The sequence below is a fragment of the Nipponia nippon genome, unplaced genomic scaffold, assembly GCF_047370975.1.
Source record: "Nipponia nippon isolate SJK-2023a ecotype South Korea unplaced genomic scaffold, ASM4737097v1 scaffold_7, whole genome shotgun sequence".
Lineage (NCBI taxonomy): Eukaryota > Metazoa > Chordata > Aves > Pelecaniformes > Threskiornithidae > Nipponia > Nipponia nippon.
In genome coordinates, this window is record NW_028262391.1 from 31,607,428 (window position 1) to 31,627,523 (window position 20,096).

Below are 20,096 nucleotides of genomic sequence, written 5' to 3' on the forward strand. Positions count from 1 at the left end.
CAGCCCTGGTTGCGTCACCAGCCCCAGTCACATTGTCACCCCAGTCATGTCACCAAGCCCAGTTGCATTGCCAACCCTGGTTGCATTACCAAGCATGTGGCTTTTCCCAAAATCCCGGCTCCTGGGGTGCTGTCAGGCAGTGAGTGCCTCCGTTTTTGGTTACGGCTGGTTTTACTAACCCACTGTGCAACGACAAGGCAGGCTCAGCGCTCAGAAGCAAAGTGTGTTTATTATTTTGTAAATCTGATGATTTTGAGTCAGTCTTGCCTGGGGAGCCTAGCTCGCTGCCTGCATGCTGATGGCCGGCAGAGGTGCTCTTGCAAGCCGTACCTGCCGTGCCACCCCTGTGGCACCCCCGCGACTGCCCTGGCAAGTCAGAGCCTGCACACATTACACGAGTTGCTCTGTCCCAAGTAAGCAGAGGCTACGGCACCATGGGCTGCACAGTGTCTAAAGTGCCTAAACATGGCTTGCTAGCGACGAGGGCTTGTGCGTACACCGTAATTCACAAGTGTGATGTTAATGAGCTGGCAGCGCGGTTAATTATCCACCTGCTAGTGGGAAGTGACAAGCCTCTGAAGTATAATTAATCGCCGTTCCCAAAAGAAAAACCAATCAGTGTGGAAGTGGGTGCCAGCCCATCCACCTGAGCTGTTGGTCTTGCTCCTTTTCCTTCCAAACTCAGCTCCAAGTCCTTTGCTCCCCTGCATGGCAGCTTGTGGTGGCTACCAGCACGGAGGGAAGCTGGCCCTCATTCCTTTCAGTTCTTTTTCGGCTCCTTAAGGACCTTTTGTCCAGGTAGGATCTTCCCCCCCTTCCCTGCCTCTGGGCTGGATCTCACCTGCCCTGGTTCCCCCTGCTCCTGTGGGCTCCCCAGCAGGATTTCGTTGATGGAACTGAGCGTCAGGTTGCTGAAGACCATGTTAAGGTGGTCGACGCCTCGCAGCTCCTGGACGTGCACCTTCTGCTTTTGCTGGTTGCGCCATCGCTTGCACAACTCCAAACTGCGTGTGTTGACGGTGTCATCCCCGTCACCGTAAATCATGTCCACAGGGTCCTCGTAAGGGAAACGCTCGTCATATATGTATGTCTCCACGGTGGGGTAGCCTGTGCCATAGAGGCAATACGTATCTACCCCAGGAGGGGGTAAGCCCTTCAGCAAGTCCTTCATGTCCTCCCACATGTACCAGCCATCCTCCAAGTTGACGTCGGTGAAGAAGCGTTGGTAGTCCCGGTAGGTGTAATTGTAAGAGGGCGTGGAGATGAAAACGTGGGTCTCGGGCCAGGCCAGGCTCGTTGGGAACATCCAGGGGCTGGTGGTGGTCATGCGCTGCTCTTCACGCAGCTTGATGTTGGACATGAGTGGGATACCCTGATTGTCACCTGCAGGACACACAGGGGCTCATGAGAAACAGCATCAAAACGTACCCTTGCAAATGGTGCCCCTTGGGCGGCTGTGCTGGGATCCGCCCATCCAGCAGTGAATGACAGCTGTCTCTGGGGTATGGTTCCACCTCAGATCTTCCCCTGCTTACCCCTGCCCTGCCCGCGGCCGTTCGTTCTCTCCTCACCCCTCTGGCTGCAGATATCCAGAGCAACTTTCCAAACTCTTCTTGCTGGCATAACATCTCTAGCTGCTAGGAGAGGCTGAGTGTAGACAAACCTGGACACGTGATGGCCCTGACCAACCCAGTCCTGGACTTCCCTTGCAACCCTGGCACCTCCACGCCTGCCTGCAGGGACAGGAGGGAGCTGAGCCCAATGAGGCTGCTGACAACGGGTGGCCAACCCACATGCATCCTGCAAGCCTTGGCATTTTTGGTGTGTCTGGAGCCCTAAGACCATGCAATGATCTCAGATTACCTTAAAAATATCTCTGGCCCTTGTGACAACAGAGAAAAACAGGAGGAGGTGACTTAAGGGTGATGCAATGTTAAAATCTTCAAGCACATGATTTTAATTCCATGCATTTTTGGAGGCTCAGCTTGTGACTTGTAGATATTCTGGGCTGTCAGCATTAGGCAAGTGATTGTGGCTTTCTAGGCTGAAAAGAGACTTAAGAGGAACTGGGTAAAGGGAGATTAAAGCCTGAAGACAGCAAAGCTTATGGGGGATGGGCTTTGAGATGCAGGGAGATCCAAGCAAGTGGTGCAGGGGAGTGTGAGTATCCCTTGGGTGGCCTCCACGTCCTCTGCTGCAGAAGGGCTGTATGGTTTGGAGTGAAGGCGCAGATGTCTGGAGAGGCAGTGAGAAGGGAGTGAGCATGCCCCAAACTGCTTTCCTGGCCCCAAGATTTTTGGCTGAGCCCTTTTCTTGCCCAGGATGGGTGTTTTGACTTTCAAGGAGCACCCCTAGCTCAGGAGTCGACCCTGGGCATGGTGCAGGGTGTGCTGCAGGCTTTCTGGAGGGAGCTGGTGTGGAGGAAGGGGGGTGGCCAGACTGCAAGTGGACCCTTCTGACAGCAGTTTTCCATACACACAAACCCACCAGCCCCAATCATGGAAACCAGAGCAAGCTCCAAGGCATGCCCTGGGCCACTCTTCTGCTGTTGGGGCTGTGGCAGGAACTTCCGTGGTGCTTTCTGCACTGCGGGATGCAGTGGCATCAGCACCAGAGCACGAGTGCTGCCTCCAGAGACCCCTCAGCCATCTGTCCCCCACCTCTTCCACCACCGTGTCCTTTCCCTCCCCACCACCACTGTTCCATTTCTGCAGGAGGAAAAGAAAGCAGAGAGGTGGCTGCACACAAGGAGTCACCCACCAGACGCCAGGACACGCAGGGGCTTGACGGACCCTCCCCAGGGGGCACCCAGGGAGATGAAACCCCCAATGTACTGATCTTTCCAGGCTTGCGTCTGCTGTAGCAAGAAGTACAGGATGTTCAGGTTGCCCATGCTGTGCGCGATGAGGAAGACGCGTCGCTGGTACTCATCGTGCATCTCCTCGATCAGTGCCTTCAGGTTCTGGAAGTATTCGGGCTGCTCCTCTGTGGACAAGAGGGGCACCAGCTCATGGCCACAGGGCTCCAGGGCTGACCCGAGGAGCCCCGACCAGAGAGAAGTGCAGAGGCCACAAGTGCCACCATGCCTTCACACAACAGCACCGTGAAAGGCCAAATGCCCACCACCACGGGCAGCCATCCTTGTCCAGGGGTTCCTCCACACTAGCCGGCTCACCCAGCCCGTGAGAGCCATCCTGCTTCCCTCCCTGCACAGGTGGCCTGGCCACGAACCCTGTACTTACGGGGTCCAACCCTCCAGTCGTAGGGGGCTGCCCGAACCGTCTGGTCCCTCACATAGCCATTGTTCACCAGGTTCTGCACCAGGGTGTGCAGGTAACCTACAGGCACAGAGAACGAGTGGAAATTAGGTCTGCTGTCTTCTCCTGTCAATCTTTTTCCACCCTGGTTCTGGTCATGGCCACAATGTCCTCTGGTAAGCCCTGTAGATTGGTGGCTCAGCCAGAGGTAGTGGCTCTATGTGTCCCATGTGTGCTGGGGTCAAGGATGGGGTGGTCCCTGCCGGCACTTGGAGGGAGTGTGTCCCCGAGGCCAATGTCTCTCACTCCCAGGTGACCTGGGCTCTCTGCAGAACCAGTCCCTCCTGGAGACACGGAGACCCCTCTCCATTTGCAGGGAGTGCAAGGAATCCCTGGACACCCCACATCTCTCCTCCTCTCACCTGCCAGCTTGCTCTGATCCAGGTATTCCACAGAATAGGTCTTGCCGAAGCCAGGCACGCGGATGTGCACCCCTGGGGCATTGGACATTTTTCGAGAGGTTCGGTTGTACACCACTCTGGGGGGACAGGACAGAAAGTAGCAGAAGAACCATGTCCCCTAGGGATGGGGTGGAGACCACTGGGTGGCAGCTTGGACCTGCGTGGCTATTTCCAAGCCTTGTGTGGATGGGGAGGTGGACTGGTGCCAAGCCAGCATCCATGCCAGTCTTCTGGCATCTCAGGGCAGGAGGCTCTGATGGAGTGGGCTGTCGTGGCCCCCTCACCCTGTGGCCCCGGGCAGGGTGGCAGCATCTCCAGTGGGTGCTGAGGACGGTCTGGCTGGCACAAGCACATGGCAGGGACATGGGCAAGGGAAGGGTACTCGGAGTGGGAGCCAGCCAGCTGTGTTCCCAAACAGTCCCGTGGTGCTCCTGTGGTTTTCCATGTGTGCTAGGTTGTGGCCGGGGGGGAGGAGAGAGGAGGGAGATCCCTGGTAGGTCATTTCCCCGGGGAGCTCCCGGGGTGGTAGTGAGCGGTACCTGGTGTTATCGATCCAGCAGTCAACTCCCACTGGCAGGAAGGTGTTGAGGTTGAGCCAGATGGTGAAATAGTCCTCCGTTTTGCGGTAGCACATCCAGTTCACGACGTCTGGCTTGTCCAACTTTGCTTCCAGCTGGTTCCCGAGACACCCGGGCACTGGTGGCACCACAGAAGGAGAGCAGAGCCAGCTACAGACCCTGTCCCACTGACCCTGTGGGGCTGCCCAGCCTGGTGCTTCGCCTGGCCCCCCAAGCAGGGCTCCCCTGGGGCTGCCCGGCTAGGGACACCTGGACACCCGCTGGAGCAGCATCCCTGGAGAACAGCCTGCTCCGCGCACGAGTAAGGGCACTCAGAGCCAAGATGCGGGGTGAGCATGGAAGTGGCACTAAAAACACATCCTTGGGGACCCCCTGAGCTGCCTTTCCCATGGGGTGATCCTCAGAGCTTCCACCCTCAGCCCAAACCTGCCAATCCCTACCAGCATGAAGCATCCCGGATTATTCCCCACTGCCTGGCTGGGTTTCCATCCTCCTCTCCTTGCTGTTGCCTGGGGGAAGGAGCCAGTGCTGCTCAGGGCTGCCCAGCCCTACCGCATCCCCTGGCAGATCAGGGATGCACAGAGTCCCCAGGGAGGTGAAAGTCATCCCGGTGCTGGCACCCGAGGCCCACACACTGTTTTCCTGAACTTTAAACCCTCCACACAGACTGACAAAGTTCTCTGAAATGGTTCGGTGCTGAGCAGAACCGTATCCTGCAGGAATTCAGTGCAAAGAGCGCATATGGTAAACACAGTGTGGTTTTAAGCAGGTTCACAGTCTGACACGTGCAACCTGGGCTCCCTCAATGGAGGGTGACCATCACCAGGGCACCTGGTCTGCCTCTGGGATTCTTGGCAGGGATGGGACACCCATCCTGGTGCCACCCTGGTATGTGTGCCTGTGCCATGGGCACACGCCATGGAGAGTGTTCCCAGCTGGCATGCAGGAGCTGAGTGCCAGCTCCTGGTGCCAGCGCTGACCCCAAGGGTGAGGACAAGAGATAAAGGGACTGCAGGGGACAGTGGCTGTGAGCCTGGCCGGATGGGACCACTGGGTGATGAATCCCACAGCCCCAGTGGGTCCTGGACTGGCCCACGATACATGGCTGGGGACAGCGTGGACCTTCAATGCTGCTGCAGGCACTGTCTGCTATGTGTCCCATGTAAGGTGCTTCCCCCAAGGACGCCATGAGCTGCTTTGTGGCCTAAAGTCCCTATAGATGCTTGCCCTGCTCTGGTCTGGGACCTGGACCCGGGCTGTGCTGTGGCGGTGGGACCCACAAGCATGGCGGGGTGGGAGCCACACTGCCTGGCGTTGGGGAGGAAGGATGCAGATGAGGAGCATCTTTGACATGAGAAGGATGTCCCCCGTTTTCCTTGCTCCCCACCAGCCTCAGGCATCCCTACACCCCAGGGTCCATGCGTGCAGTGTTTTGGGGAGCCTGTCCCTGTCACAGGGTGCGAGGGCAGCCTGGCCTGGAGATGCTGTAGCCCCATCCCTCCCACCACAGCACCAGCTCCTGCAGCGTGGCAGAGGCATGGCTGCAGCCTCCAAAAGCCTCATCCCATGCAAGAGGTGAAGGGGATGTAGTGGTTGCCTCCCTCAACCTGCTTCACAGCTCCCTCACCTCTGTGGCATCTCCTCAGGGATACAGGGAGGGTCTAATCCTGCCTTCAAAGCACCTGGCTGGGGACCAGACCATCCAGTAGACCCTGGCATAGGAAAGACAAGGCAGGGAGCGAGCAGAGAGGACCTCCCCAGCCAGTAAGAAAAGCAGGACCACGAGCTGCTCTGATGGCTCCCGAAGGTGCACAGCCAGCACCCCTGCCCCCGGCATGCAGCCCTGAGCTCTGCCTCCCCTTCCAGAGGACATTAGGTAATTATTAAGGGAGTTCCTGTGGGGGCAGAGGGGTTATCGGCGGTCCCAAGGGCACTGGGGGTTTTCAGGACGCCTGGCCCAGGGGGATGGGCTACGCACGGATGCTGAGCAGCACATGGGGCAACCGGACCAGGCTGGGCACGGGACAGGGGCTGAGGCTGGTACCAGGGGCACAGGGAGATGCTCCAACCATCACAAGCCATCCTGAGAAGAGGTGCCTGGTGACAGCCACCCAGGTCTCCTGGCCACCAGCATGGCCAAACAGAACCTGGCCCAGGGCACCGAGGCTCCAGACACCATTCCCTGCTCTCTGATGCCTCTGGGAAGGGAGTCTGCAGGGTCAGCCCTCAGCATTGCAGCAGGGATGTTCTGCTTTTTCTCTTCTCTTTTTAAAGGGGAAACTTGGCTTGATTCAAGGAAAAGGAGAAAAAAACCCAGTCCTGCTCAGCAGAGGTTTCATCGCAAAACCAAAACTTGAGTCCCCAGTGATGGCACAGGGGCAAAGGAAGGCAGAGCCATGCAGGATGCAGGTACCAGCTGGTGGCTGCTGCTCCCACCTCCACCTCCCCGGTGTGATGCCCCAGCCTCTCCTTTCACCTCCCTCAGCACCTCTGCCAAAGGCTCGCTTTCCTCTACGCCATTCCCCAGGTAGGGTGGATGTTGGATGGGATACAAGATGGACACCCTTCTGCAGCTGCAGAGGATGACTTAACCATCACCAGGGAGGGGCAGAAGACACAGGATGGGGTGGGTTTTGGGGGAGCAAGGGGTGGTGGATGCTGGCCCACTGCACCGGCAGCAGCAGCTCTGGGAAGCGGCAGATGAGGATGTGCTGCAGCCCCTGTCCCTCTGCCAGCAGAGCTCCCCCTGAACCGAGCAAGCCCTAAAACACCCTCTGGGCCAGCTGTGAGATTTTAGAGCCCCATTTGCTTTCTGGGGTGCCCAGCTTGCACTCCCAGCTCCAAGCAGCTGTGGCTGGGCATGGCCAGCCCTGCATCCCCAACCCAGCGGATGGGAGGGGACCTGGGAGCCGTGTGTCACCCCCCCCTCGGTGGCTCCAGCTCCAGATTGCAAAGGGCCACTGCAGCCAAGAGCTGCCAAGGTGCTGACAGCGTGGCACCCCAACCTCACCGCTGGCTCCAGGGGGGTTGCACGGCACTGGGGTGCCCACCCATACCCCTCATGGTGCCCATGCTGGTGTGACCTTACCGAGTACCACAGGCGGTGTGCTGTTGGTCGGGGGAGCTTCTGGGGTGGTAGTGGGTGGAAAGAGGACGTTGAAGAGCCAGAACTGGGACGTGGGCTGCAGGAGCAGCGACAGCGTCAGCAACGCAACCCTGGTGCCGCTGCTCCCCATGGCAAGCTCAGCCGGGATCCTCTGGACGTTTCCAAGCAAAACAGCCTTTTATATTTTTTACGCAGGTCCAGCCAAGAGGCACCAGGGCTGCAGGGGAGGGGAGAGTTGCAAGGGGCTGGCCGTGTTGGGAGGAGGGACGGGGAGGGCCGAAGGACCGGCCTTGCGGACATGCCATGGCCTGCCAAGGCAGCCCAGCGTTGCCCAGGCGCTCTCTGCACCCCAAGAGCCCTTCTTGGGGGTGCCAGCAGAGCTGGCACATAATTTTAGCACCTTCCCGGTGCCTCAGCGTCCCTCCACTGTGTGCTGGGCTTGCGACTGCCATGCACTTCCCCCTGGACCATGCTCCCGGGGTAACCCCACGGGGCTGCCCAGGGCTGCCAGCTCCCTGCCTGCTCCCTGCCTGGGTGAACACAGCACCTCTCTGCTCCTCTTGCCCTTGGCCGGGGGGGGCTGGTGCTGCCAACATGGCCAGGCAGACCCCAAACCTCTGGGAGACATCAGGGCTGGTACATCAGGGCTATGCAGCATCCCTCGACAGGCACTCGGCCTGGGACCCTGCAGCTCCTGGCCACTGTGGACTCTGGGTCCCCATGGTTGCCCCCTCGGTGCCAGTCCCAGCTGGGGGGAGCCCCCACAGCCCCCAGCCTGCATGGGCAGGGCTCAAGGTGCCCCTGCCTGCACCAGGTACCAGGGATCTTTGGGTACTGTGAGGCACCCAGGGGATGGCAGGGTGACCTGGGCCAGCAGCGCCTGGAGGGGCACAGGGCAGAAGGGGTCAGAGTGCAGGGGGGCCCCTTCCCCAGGAGGGGGGAGCTGGTCCCTGATGGCGTCCCCCTCTGGCCATCCAGCCCCTACCCACTGCTCTTCCCCACTGGGGCACTAATAGGGAGCTGCTGGCAGGTCCCCAGGGACCCTGGGGCACAGTTCAGCCCCAGGGGGAGGAAGAAGAGGGTGACATCTCAGCTTCAGGAGGGCTTTTTCAGTTGTTTTTGCAATGCACAGCCACAGTGCCTGCTCTGAAGGCATGTCTGTGCTGTGTTTCAAGAAGGAGGGGGTTACAAATCTACATGAGGATGCAGAAATGGGCTCCATGTGCCCACGCAACCCTCACCTACTCCCTTGGGAGACTCCATCCCCCTGACACAGCCAGTCTCCTGGTGCACCCATGCATTGCTCTGCCCAAGGAAAGCTTTACTAGCCCGGCAGGCAAGTGCTGAACAAACTGACTGTGGAGATGAGGAGGTCGGATTCAGGGTGCAGGGGCTTCCCATCCCATCTCAGGGGTCAGCGTCACCCTTGGGCTGAGCTCAGTTGCACCAGATGAGCACAAGGGGCTCAGGGGAAAAAGGATCTGGGGATGCATCTCCATCATGCTCTCCTTGGCGGACAGAAAGCCGGGGACACCCTGGGAGCATGAACAGGAGCAATAAGAAATCTCTGCTCACCCCAAGCCCTGCCCTGTCCTCTGCCTTTGTCAGGCTTTCTGCCCTGAAGCCCCTTGCTGGGCAGCCCCTCGCTTGGGGGGTGTCCACTTACCCCAGGGCTTATTATGGCATAATTTAACTTTTCTCCTTAAAATTGCTGCTCTTGACTTTCAGCCTGGTATGTTGTGTCCAGCGGTGCTGCCTGTGTGGGGTCAGGGCTGTGGGCAAGAGGAGATGTTCTCCCTGCTCCGGTCTGCCTCAAGGGCCACGTGCTGGGCTGTGTGCCTGGGGAGAGGTTGCAGGATGGGAGAAATTAGGGCCTTTCTTATTTTTGAAATGTGTTAGCAGAAAGTCAGCAGGATGGCATGGCTGTGTGTCCAGCTGGACCTTCCACCCCTGGACCCAATGCTGCAGCCAAGGGGAAGAGCTGCTCCTTATTGGAGAGGCCAGAGGAAAGCATTTGAGAAGAGGTGAATGGCGCTGAGACATGGTGGTGGAGCAGAAACCAACTGCTCATGGACTTGCTCCAGCTTTCCCAGTGTGCTTCAGCCTTCCCAGTGTGCTCCAGTTGGGCAATGGACCAGTGCGCAGCAGTGCTGAGCAGAGGGATGCTGCAGGGGGAGTCCAAGATCATCCAGAGTGTGGCCTTTTGATCCTCTGGGTACAAATCCTTCCTACCCAACATCTTCTCTGGAGTTGAGCTCTGGGGCAGAAAGCTGCTGCCTCCCATCTCCTCTCGCTCTGTGAGGAAAGGAGAAACACATGCAGCCTTTCCAGGGAGGCTTTACTTCCACCTTGGCCAGGATGGGAATAAAGAGGTATAGCAGAGTGGGTTGGTTTCAGAAAAGTCATACTACTGAAGGGAAGATGTCTTCTTCCTCCCAGAGAAGAGTGAGTTGCATTGGGTCTGCCTGGGGCTGGAGGGCACTGGTAGGTGGCCTGGGCTGGCAGGGTGGGTTCCCTGTCGCGCAGAACTGGGAGGAAGGGCAGGAGCAAAGGAAGGGCGGCCTCTGGGAGCCCCTCAGAGCTTGTGGCCCCCTCCTCAGGCACGGCGTCTCTGCAAACCAACCTCCTTGCAGCCGCCTCCCTTGCATCTGCAGCCCGGCCTTCCCGAGCACCAGGCTGTTGGCAAAAGCGTTGCTGTGACTCGGATTCGAACCGAGGTTGCTGCGGCCACAACGCAGAGTACTGACCACTATACGATCACAGCCGCCGAGCGGGGGGCCCCACGCTGCCGCTCCTCTCCTCCGGCCGGATCCCCCCTGCCTCCCTCGGGGAGCGGTGCGGGGGCAGCGGAGGTTTTACAGCCGCCTCTACGGCACCCTGCTCGCCCTCCTGCGGGCGCATCCCTACAGCACTGGCGCTTTCCGAGGGCACATCCCTGCGTCAGGATCAGTCCCCTGGTGGGATGCCGGTCCAGCCCATGCCCAGAAGCTGGGTGCTGAGCCCAGTGTGTGCAGGCAGCGTGGCTGAGTGGGCTGAGGAGCTGGTGCTGGGCGCTGGTCTCTGGAAAAGCAAGTTCAAAGCCCACTGCTGCTGGGTTATTATTTTCCCAGGCTGCTGGGATTGGCACCCACAGCCCTGTCCGGGCTCTCCTTCTCCTCTGCCTCGTCACTCTGGCTTTTGCCTGCCCCGAGAGGATAAACCTGGTGTTTATGCCTGCCAGGGCAGGGTAGAGGTCCTGGTGGTGCTCCTCCTCATGGGAGGTCGCCCTCCACTGTGGTGGCCTTGTTGGGGCACTGCGGGGCTGGAAGAGGTCAAAGCAAGTCCCCATGTTGTCCCTTCAGTGATGCAGTGAAATGGGGTCCTCACTGCCTGTCTTGAACATCCCCCAAAACCCGAAATGTGAGCCTGGATAGCTCAGTTGGGAGAGCATCAGACTTTTAATCTGAGGGTCCAGGGTTCAAGCCCCTGTTCAGGCGAAGGCTTTATCCTTTAGGAGCCCCTGGGCAGAAACAGAACCTCTTCCTGCTGGGACGAGTCCCTCCTGGAACAGCTGAGATGGGGATGAAGCTGGGGACTGGTGTTCAGGTGCCCAAACCGACCACCTTCAATTCAAGCAGCTTCCTCAGAGGCTGGGTTCCTGCTGGCACCTCCTTTTTCTGTGTGATGACCTCCACAAAGATGATGAAGGGACTGGGGCATCTCTCCTAGGAGGGAAGCCAGGCTCTTCTCAGTCATGCCCGGTGCCAGGACCAGAGGCAATGGGCACAAACTGGAATACAGGAGGCTCCATCTGAACATCAGGAGACACTTTTTCACTGTGAGGGTGACTGAGCACTGGCACAGGTTGCCCAGGGAGGCTGTGGAGTCTCCATCCGTGGAGGTATTCAGAAGCTGTCTGGACATGGTCCTGGGCAGCCAGCTCTGGGTGGTCCTGCTTGAGCAGGGGATTGGACTGGATGACAGAAGTCCCTTCCATCTTCAGCCATCCTGTGATTCTGTTGCCTGTCATCCCAAACCCACTCCAACCAAAGCAGAGCCCTGCATCGTCTTAAGGGAAGATGGTTCATGTGAGAGTAGAGGCTGCAGCGACCCGTGGGGCCACCACGCTGCTTCATCTAAGCCCTGAATTGCACTGTGTACATGTATATACACTTCATGTTATTTTGGCAAAATAGAAACTCTTGTAGCAGAAAGTTGAGTAATGGATGAAAAAGGAGGGGTGAAGAAATTGTGTATTTCTTTGTGTTTCTGCTTTTCAGCTGGGTAAAAGTGGGACAGGTACTGCTGCTGCTAAAGGACAACTTCTCTAGATGTTTGTCTTCTCTTCCTTCTGTATTATCTTTAGAAGGGAAAATGCTTTTTGAGCTTTCTCTGCATAAAGAAATATGTGTTTTTAGTAAAAGAGTAAATGAAGATCAGAGATATGTGAAGTTGTGCAAGTAGTGTCCTATAAACTGCAAATCCTAAAGGTAAATGTGTAATGAATTTTGCTCTCCATTTCTTGCTATGGATAAGGTATGAAAGAAAAAGAATTCATTTTATGCAATTAAAAAGCCTCCCTTTCCCCTTCCCAGACACCTGAGTCAATCTGTCTGGGCACTGGCAGCCCTCTGCTACTTTCAGTTACCCCTGCAGTGGTGAATAAATTGAGACCTGCTGCTCAGGTAGCGTCTTCTCCACCAGCTGAGCCCCAAGTGCAACCTATGCGATACTTTTGTGCAGGTAGTTGTAATTTCATTTTTGAAAGCTGCTGTCCAGAGTAAGTTCTGCACAGCTGTCAGGAGAGGGCACCAAGACCAAGCAAACAGGGTGTCTCCATGGTCTGAAAGCTCCTGAAGAGTAAAGGCAACAGTTTAAAACGCTTCCTCAAGCTGAAGCACCTCTTGGTGCACCCCAGAGATCTCCACCTGCCTCTTGGTGCCCATAAGACCTCTGGTTCTCAGACCTGCAGTGTGTCAGGGTCATCCCTCAGCACTGGATGGGTTTTGCCTCTGCCATGGAAGCATCCCTGGAGGTGCTGCAGCCAAAATCCCATTCCCCAGGAGCTGGGAGTGCCAGCAGTGGGTTTTCATCATCTTGATCTTCTTTCTTCTTCAGGTGGCCGCTGTGGCAGAGCCTTCCTACCCTGGAGGGCAGGAGGGAGCTCTTGGCTCTCTGGAGCTGAGCCTGGGGCAGCAAGCTGCTGCCTCCCGCCTCCTTTGGCTCTGCAGGGTGGCTACAGCATCTTCTGGTCCCCTTTTTGCAGAACTGGTGAGGGGAAGGTGGAGAGCTGCGTGATTTCCTCTAAATTTTCAAGCTTTGCCTGGAAAATGGAGAAGCTGGAATGCTTTCCCAGAGCATGGGGAAGCTGTCACTGCAGCCCCACTGGAGACACTACAGTGCAGTGACTACAGGTCAGGAAATCATTGTAGGCACGAGTCCAGTCACTCTTCGGAGCAGAGAGCATGTCAGAGCTTGTGGCTCCCTCCTAGGGCACAGCATCTTTGCAAACTAACCTCCTTGCAGATGCCTCCCTTGCATCTGCAAACTGGCTTTTTCGTGCACCAGGTGATTTGCAAAACCATTGCTGTGACTCGGATTCGAACCGAGGTTGCTGCGGCCACAACGCAGAGTACTGACCACTATACGATCACAGCAGAAGTCGTCCTGCCACACGCTGGGACCACGGGGAGGAGGGCGCCTGCACTGTCCCCTCTCCTGGCACAGGGCACCCTGCATGGCCTGGCGAACACTGTTTTAATAAAATTAAAAAGACGGCTACAGATGGACTTGGATGCTGCTGCTCAGAGCCTCAGCAGTCTGGAATGAGGCCCTAAATTGTGCAAAACGCTGGTAACGCCGGGATGGCACTTGGGGACTGAGGTGGCTGCAAAAGACAGCGCTGTTGAGGGGATATCGTGCCATGGGGGCATCATGCAGTGGGGGCATCATGCTATAATACAGCAAATTTAGTGTTATAGTAGTTTCAGCTAAGTCTAAGTTACACAAGAGGTACATAATTAAGTAACTTTATAGCATCATAAGTACGTGATACAACAAGTTTGTGGCAATTCAGTTTAAAATACAACAAATGGCACGAGGATCTCCATGGGGAGCTGAGTGATACTGTGGGAAGGCCCTGGATAGGGAGGTCCAGGTAACCCAGGATGTCCCCAGGGCCTCTCATCCAACATCCAACATCCCCAGGGCCCCACTGCCACCTCCCTGCCCAGCCATGGTCCCTGCAGGGAAATCCTTCCCTGACAGCATCACTCAGGCACAGGAAAGCCCAGGGCAGGCAGCATGGTTGGGCTGAGCCTCTTGGCTGGGCTCAGCCTTGCAGGGTTCCTTGGTTTGGAGTCTTGTCCTCCAACCTTGTGTCTCCAGGGTTTGTGTTGACACTGAAGCCTGCCTTTCAGCCCTTGGTTTTCTCCCAAAACCACCCCTCCAACTGCTTCTGTGACACTTTTAATCCTCCCCCCATCTCACTTTTGCCCTCTGGTGGCCCAGTTGATGGAGTGTGTTGGTCAGTGCTGCCTACCTTGTCCTCTAGGCTTTTTGCTTCTGCCTGGTTTGGAGAGGAAAACAAATTTTCTGCCCTTTTAGCCTCTTTATGGCTGGGTCTGCACCACAGAGATGTGAACAGGTGGTACAAGGTGGCCTGGGGTAGAAATTGGCCAAGAGAGATGTATCCAATGCCAGTCTGATCCCTTCTTCCTTTGCTCCCCATCAGGGCTTTCTCCTTCCTTGGGCACGCCAAAATGGCCTCACATCTAGTGAGCATGGGGAGGGCCAGGAGTTTGCTCTCCCAGAGCCATCCTGCTCCTGCCTTTCTCTCCCCTGCTGATACTCACAGACCCTCAAAACACCCTAGGTGCCCAAACAGAGATGTCAAAATAGTCCTATGTGCCCTGTGTCAGGCCCATCCTCTGCCAAGGTGGGGGGCATGGTTGAGGGTCCCATGTTCTTCATCCCTATGTTAAAACACAACCTTTGTATTCATTAGTGATGAAAGAAACACCCCTACACTACTCCCAATTTTACACCTTCGAGAAGGTGCTTTAGTGACTCCAGAGCTGCTTTTGCTGTTTCTGGCCCTGGCACAGGTTGGGCTCAGTGCTGGTGGAGAGGGAAGGACACGGTGGGGGTGAGAGCTCCCTGCTCCCTGTCCTGGGCAGCCCGCGGCCCCCTGGGTACCATCCCACCACCTTCCTCCTCCCCATCCCTCCACATGCCACGGGATGTGCAGTGGGTGAGCCCTGGTGACCTCAAGCCCTGCATGGACCCCAGGGCACCCATGTGCCTATCGGGTCCCTCACGACACTCCGTCAGCCCCTTGCTGAGTCCCAGAGCCCCTGTGGGCATCTCTGCTCAGCCTGGAGCCCCTAGAGTCACATGTGCCCCATGGAAATGTACATGGCACTGAGAGCCCATCCTGGCTCCGCACGCCGGCTTAGAAGAAGGAGTGCAGCCACCCACAAGAGAGGTGGAGACAGGATTTAATAGGAATATGGAAGAGACAGAGATGAGGGGGTCTCCCATCGCTGGGAGGGCTCAGGACCATGTTTACAGACTTCGTTGTCATATTCACATGTTCTTTGTTCTGCCAGAAGTCCAGATACCTTTCCCTTGGATCCCTGAGAGTCATCTGCTTCCCAATGCTGCGGCATTATGGAGGAACAGGTTGGTTTTATTGTGCAGGGAGGAAGTGCAGAAATGCTATGTGCTTAGTTCAAGCTGAATATTATGGGATCTGCTTCTCCTGGCATTTCTATACTTTCCATGATGGGACACAGACCCTGGCATCCAAGGCAATGACAAAGTCCCATGTGCAGGCAGTCTGCCTGGGGATGGGTCGGGCAATGGATGAGACTTTGGACCAAACAGGCATCAACCCATAGGGCAAGGCATCTCAGTGTCTAGTTAGAAAACACTGGAGGAATCCTTTTCTCTTTCCCACAACTTCTTTCTTCTTTTTCTCTTTCCCACAACTTTCTGCTCCCACCTAGAAATCCTACTGGCGTGCCCAACATCTGGCCCTTGGATGGCAGGGTGCCTCATCCCAGGTGCCAAACTCCCAAGCCTGCTGCACTGCCATGAGGGGTGCCAGTGAGAGACCCCTTTCACCTGAGTCCTCCTGGCTGTGGAGGAAAGGACATTGCAAGGGATGGGGAGCCACCATCCATAGCTGGAGAGATTTACCAGAGTAACTGATTCTCTTCGTAATTCCTCTGCTGATTCAGCTCTACTCTCCTGCTCCACTCTTCCCGACGCATGTAGTAAGTCTCCAAGAGTTGCAAGGTGTAGTTTGCTCGCACAGAAAGCTGGCTGCAACAGCAAGGGAAAAGTCTCTCTCACCTTCTGGCTGACACCCTCCTGCCTCCCCCCTGCCTTCAACTTGGAGGCAGGTTGGGGCTGCCTGGCATTAGGGTCTAAGCCAGGTCATGGGAAAGGGGAGGATGCCATACCTAGCCCCAGAGCTCAGGAGTTGGAGTCCTTCACACCTCGGACAGCTGCTGCTGCTGACATTTCCTGGGCTGAGATTGGTGAACACGTTCAGTTTGCATAGCCCCTGTGGACTCTCCAGCTTCCTCTTCACTGTGGCTCTGTGCAGGAAGGGAGCAGTCCTCTTCTCTTTCCCAACCAGTGGCAATGGTGAGCGCGGCCAAATTTCTGTCAATGTTTCCTGAGACCACCTAGCCTGCGTTGAAACCCCTATGAGACAAACTGCCCCAGGCAGGGACCTGCAGCCGTAGCAGAGGAACCAGGAGAGTCATTCCAGCATGGCCGCCTGGGTAGGGGGGGACATTAGTTCCCCACTGGCCCCACACTCTCATGCTGACATCACCCATGATGAGGTAAATGAGGGGAGGGAATGGCCGTTTTTCAGAGCAGGAACCATGAGATTAAGTCCTCCAGCAGGTCAGAGCACATCACCAAACCATGAAGATGGCTTGGTTGGAGGAATTGGAGGCCCCGAGGGCACCAAGAGCGCTCAATGACCCTGTCCAGCATCCCCTGGGACCTCCACCCGCATCCCGTTTCAGCCCCTGCCGGAACTGATCCAGACCCTGACCTGCGGACTGGTTTCCTGGGGCGACGGGGAGGTCCTCTTTTTGTTTCTGAAAAGAGGAAGTGTGGTTTGAGGTCTGACACTGAGAGTTTGCTTGTGCTTGCTGTCCTTCTCCACCACCAAGAAGCTCTCCTGAATTCTTGGCAGAAAGCTGAAAATACCCAAGAGGGTGAACTGATATGAGTATAGGATGAGGCTGTTCTCCACCTTGTGCTCACGAGTAGCTCAGTGCCAGCCTCTGCAGCAGACAGCAGTTCTGCTGGAGATTTAGGTGTATTTGGCTACTTGGTTTCATGTCAACAGTGGAGGAAGAAAACCTTGAGTTGTAGCACTCGCATGAGTTGTAACACCCACATGTGGTCCCCATCTTGAGGGAACAAAGAGAACAACAATGACTTTTGCAATAACCAGAGCCTGGAGGGACCATGAACCTCGTCCTCCAAACTGCACTGTGGTGGCCACACAGTAAAGGCTGTGTTTTGGGGGGACCCAGTGCAGGAGAAGGACGAAGTGTTTGAGGGAGAAAAGCAATGCTGGCAATTAGCTCTCTCTGGCACTCCTCCTCTGCCAGACAACCCCCCCTGAACACCAGATTTGGAATCAAATGAGAGTCTTCCAGCTGACTAAATCCAAGGTAGAAAACAGTGAACACTGCTCTGTCTTGCTGGGGGAGGATGTTAAGAATTTCATTTTTCTTTGAAAAGCGGCATCATTTAGACTGAAATGAGAGGAGGTTCATAGACATGAAAAAGGAAGGAGAAAAATTTCCTCAGATCCTGGAGTAATTCTGCACATAAACATCAGTCACCATGACAAATCTGAACAATCCTTCAGAGACAATACCAACACTGCGTACGAAGGGAACAACTCATTCAAGAAATCCAAGAGCATGGGGTCACCCTCATCTGTTTCTCCATGAGGCTCACCTGCCAGGTGACCTTCTTCCTTTGCCTTTGCGCCCCTTTTCTTTCTTCAGGCCAGATAGTGTGGATGGAGACCGAGACCGCCTTCTTCGAGAAAGGAGATGTCCTGTAGGAGGACTCTCTGGAACTATACAATGGGAAGACTCTTCGGAAAGCATCTTTGTGCCTATTTAACAAGAGTGACAGGCATATCTGCTCCAGCATCTGATAAAACAATCCAATTCCCTTGACGTCATCATCTCGAAGAGGTCTTGCTTTCTAGGAGGTCTTTGGCACAGCTTACCAGCCTTTTAACTGTCATCTCTGGGCCATTTTTCTCCCCACATTCAAGTGCACAGGATCTGTGGGAGAGGCAGACCCCTCTACCCTTGGCAGCTTCAAGGCAGAGTTTCCTAAAATGAAGGAGCAGCTTGCAATATATACCAGGGAACACAGCCCTGGGGGAAAGTATCCCTCAGCAGTACCAGCTGTGTTTGTCAGTGTTGGGCTGCCATGAGGTCTTTGTCCGTAGCGGGTGACTTGAGCTTTGCTGTGTACAGCGAGGCACAAGAGATGCAGTTTTCCCTCCCAGGGCACCACATTTTGTCCTTGTCTTCAGCCACCTACTGCTGAGGACTAAAGGAACACCCCCACACAAGCACCTATGTCCACCACCCCCTGCCATGCTCTCACAAGTCAGATGTGACATTACCATCAGTCTCAATTTGCTTATCATCTTCTTCTTCCTCCTTCTCTTCCTCCTCCTCCTCCCTGTCTTCTGCGGCCTTCAGAGGTCCTATAGAGGGACATTCCATGGCTTCTTTCTCAGGGGGAAGTGTAAAATCAAATCTGGAAATGAGAGGACACCAGATTGAAGAAAGGGCCACCACATTGCCCTTGCATTTTCCATTAACAGTACAGTCACAGAGAGACTTGAGAAGGTCTTTCACGGCCGCTGCTTTCCAAAGCACAATGTGCAACATCCTTGAGAGCTCTGTTAGAAAACGGAGCGACACAAGACCTCCATGGCCTGGGAGCACATGAGAGGTTCCATCAGTCTTCTCCAGGGCTTCCCAGTCCTAACTCTGAAAAAGTTGACTCCCTCACTGGAGACCATCTCTCATCTCCTCTTCCTGTTCATGGACATGGAGAACAGACTACTCTCTACCCAAATGCCCATGGTTGGTTTGAATTCTAACCCTGCCCTGCAGCTCTCTTGTAGACCCTGTCAGGCTCATGTCAGGGCATCTGTAATGCATAACCACCATCCACATGGCCATTAAGGCCACTACTGAGCAGCCCCAGCTCAGGTCAGAGCTCTGAGGAACCCCACTCAAGCATAGGAGGGGAAATCACTCCTTCTGTCCCCCAGGGACTCGGGAAGCAGGCATTTAGGGGCACTTGGCGTCCTCAATTCTCACCAAAGGCATGGCTATGTCACAAATATAGGACTTGTATGAATCTGGTACCCACTCAGGGACACTTTTCCTGTACAATCCATGTGGATCTTTCAATTTTGAAATTGCACCCAGAAGAAAGAGATGAATCAGGGGAAACCTTATGGAAAATGTTGCCTGACTTCCTCAACCAATGAGAAGCAAACGCACTGTGGCAACACAAAGACACCTCCAGGATCCACGCAAAACTCAGGACTCTCTTGGCCTGATATTACCAGATGTCTCCTCCCTGGGGTCTGAAACAGAGACAGAGATATGTGAGAGCATTCCAGGAACATTTTTACCTTGTTTATAAAGTCTTTCTTCTGCTCAAAGAAGACACAGGCAGTCAGATATCCTATAACAAAGTTTTGTTTGGCTAATATGAGCCCCTCAGCTTTTCAGGCAGAAACTGCACAGCTCAGAATTGACAAGAAGCAATAACACTGCCATGTGTTGCCCCATGCAAGCTGCCATCTCTCAGGTTCACAACAGGAATATGGGGAACTGAAGCTGCTGCTCCTGCTGCCCCAGCATCCCAAACATGGTCCAAGAAGTTGATTCAGAAGTATCCTGGAGAGGAAAACACTCACCAGTGACTTGTCAGCGCATGGGAATGCTGCCTTGTGCCTTGCCCACCCCCAGCCTACAAAGACCAAGATGGGACACTGAGGAAGCTTTGGAGAGAAAGCACATACTCCAGGCATTTTTTTCTGTTTTTTTCCTCTGCTCTGCTCAAGAAGCTATTGGGAAAAGTAACAGCAGGCCAACATCCCTCCCCTAGATATAATTGGAGGGGTTTCCAACAAGGAGAAACCCTTAAAAAGGTACCAGGGTATGGTCCTCCCATTCTGGCAGTGTTGATGAGAAGTCCCAGAAAGTGCTTAACACTTTCTTCTACTTTATCTGGACTTTCATTTTTATAGCAGGTGCCAGAGAAGCTGGTTTGTGCCACATTTGTCAACAGCAGTGTCCTGCCAGGTGACTGTTTCTGCTTTCAGAGTGGGGAACTGATGGCACTCAATGGCACAGTGTTGTCTGGACAAGGCGAGCTCTCAGGGTTTCACGAGGGGAGGAACAGGATGCAAGACCCACCCTATCCTGTGCCAAATGCCGTCTAATGCATTCAGACACGCTATCCCAAATCAGAAGGATCTCTGGAAAGCAAGTGAAAGATATGTCATGCTCCAAGTCAGTAAGCTCACAACCCTTCAGCACACTCTAACCCAAGGAGATGATGAATGAGATTAAATGTGTTGCCACCCCAATTAAGAACATGTAAGGTGCTCCACATGACAGGAGAT

The 20,096-nt window shown here is 55.3% G+C and overlaps 2 protein-coding genes and 3 non-coding genes across 5 annotated transcripts; 1 reads left to right on the forward strand and 4 right to left on the reverse strand.

The window, feature by feature from the left end:
• Positions 1-210: 210 nt before the first annotated feature.
• On the reverse strand, positions 211-7,617 carry LCAT (lecithin-cholesterol acyltransferase). The gene is made up of 6 exons (XM_009470458.2): positions 7,385-7,617; positions 4,258-4,414; positions 3,680-3,795; positions 3,243-3,338; positions 2,761-2,985; positions 211-1,383 (listed from the first exon to the last, which is right to left on the reverse strand). Exons 1-6 carry the CDS (start codon positions 7,530-7,532, stop codon positions 761-763), a joined length of 1,365 nt encoding a protein of 454 aa, XP_009468733.1. The 5' UTR covers positions 7,533-7,617; the 3' UTR covers positions 211-760.
• Positions 7,618-10,094: 2,477 nt separating this feature from the next.
• On the reverse strand, positions 10,095-10,166 carry TRNAH-GUG (transfer RNA histidin (anticodon GUG)). Its single transcript has one exon. It is a non-coding gene; the product is annotated as a tRNA-His (tRNA).
• Positions 10,167-10,805: 639 nt separating this feature from the next.
• Positions 10,806-10,878, forward strand: TRNAK-UUU (transfer RNA lysine (anticodon UUU)). Its single transcript has one exon. It is a non-coding gene; the product is annotated as a tRNA-Lys (tRNA).
• Positions 10,879-12,966: 2,088 nt separating this feature from the next.
• Positions 12,967-13,038, reverse strand: TRNAH-GUG (transfer RNA histidin (anticodon GUG)). Its single transcript has one exon. It is a non-coding gene; the product is annotated as a tRNA-His (tRNA).
• Positions 13,039-15,238: 2,200 nt separating this feature from the next.
• Positions 15,239-19,012, reverse strand: LOC148050970 (uncharacterized). Its single transcript, XM_087740745.1, has 6 exons — positions 18,964-19,012; positions 18,069-18,205; positions 17,381-17,543; positions 16,458-16,605; positions 15,850-16,082; positions 15,239-15,709 (listed from the first exon to the last, which is right to left on the reverse strand). Exons 2-6 carry the CDS (start codon positions 18,169-18,171, stop codon positions 15,580-15,582), a joined length of 777 nt encoding a protein of 258 aa, XP_087596871.1. The 5' UTR covers positions 18,172-18,205; positions 18,964-19,012; the 3' UTR covers positions 15,239-15,579.
• Positions 19,013-20,096: the final 1,084 nt, after the last annotated feature.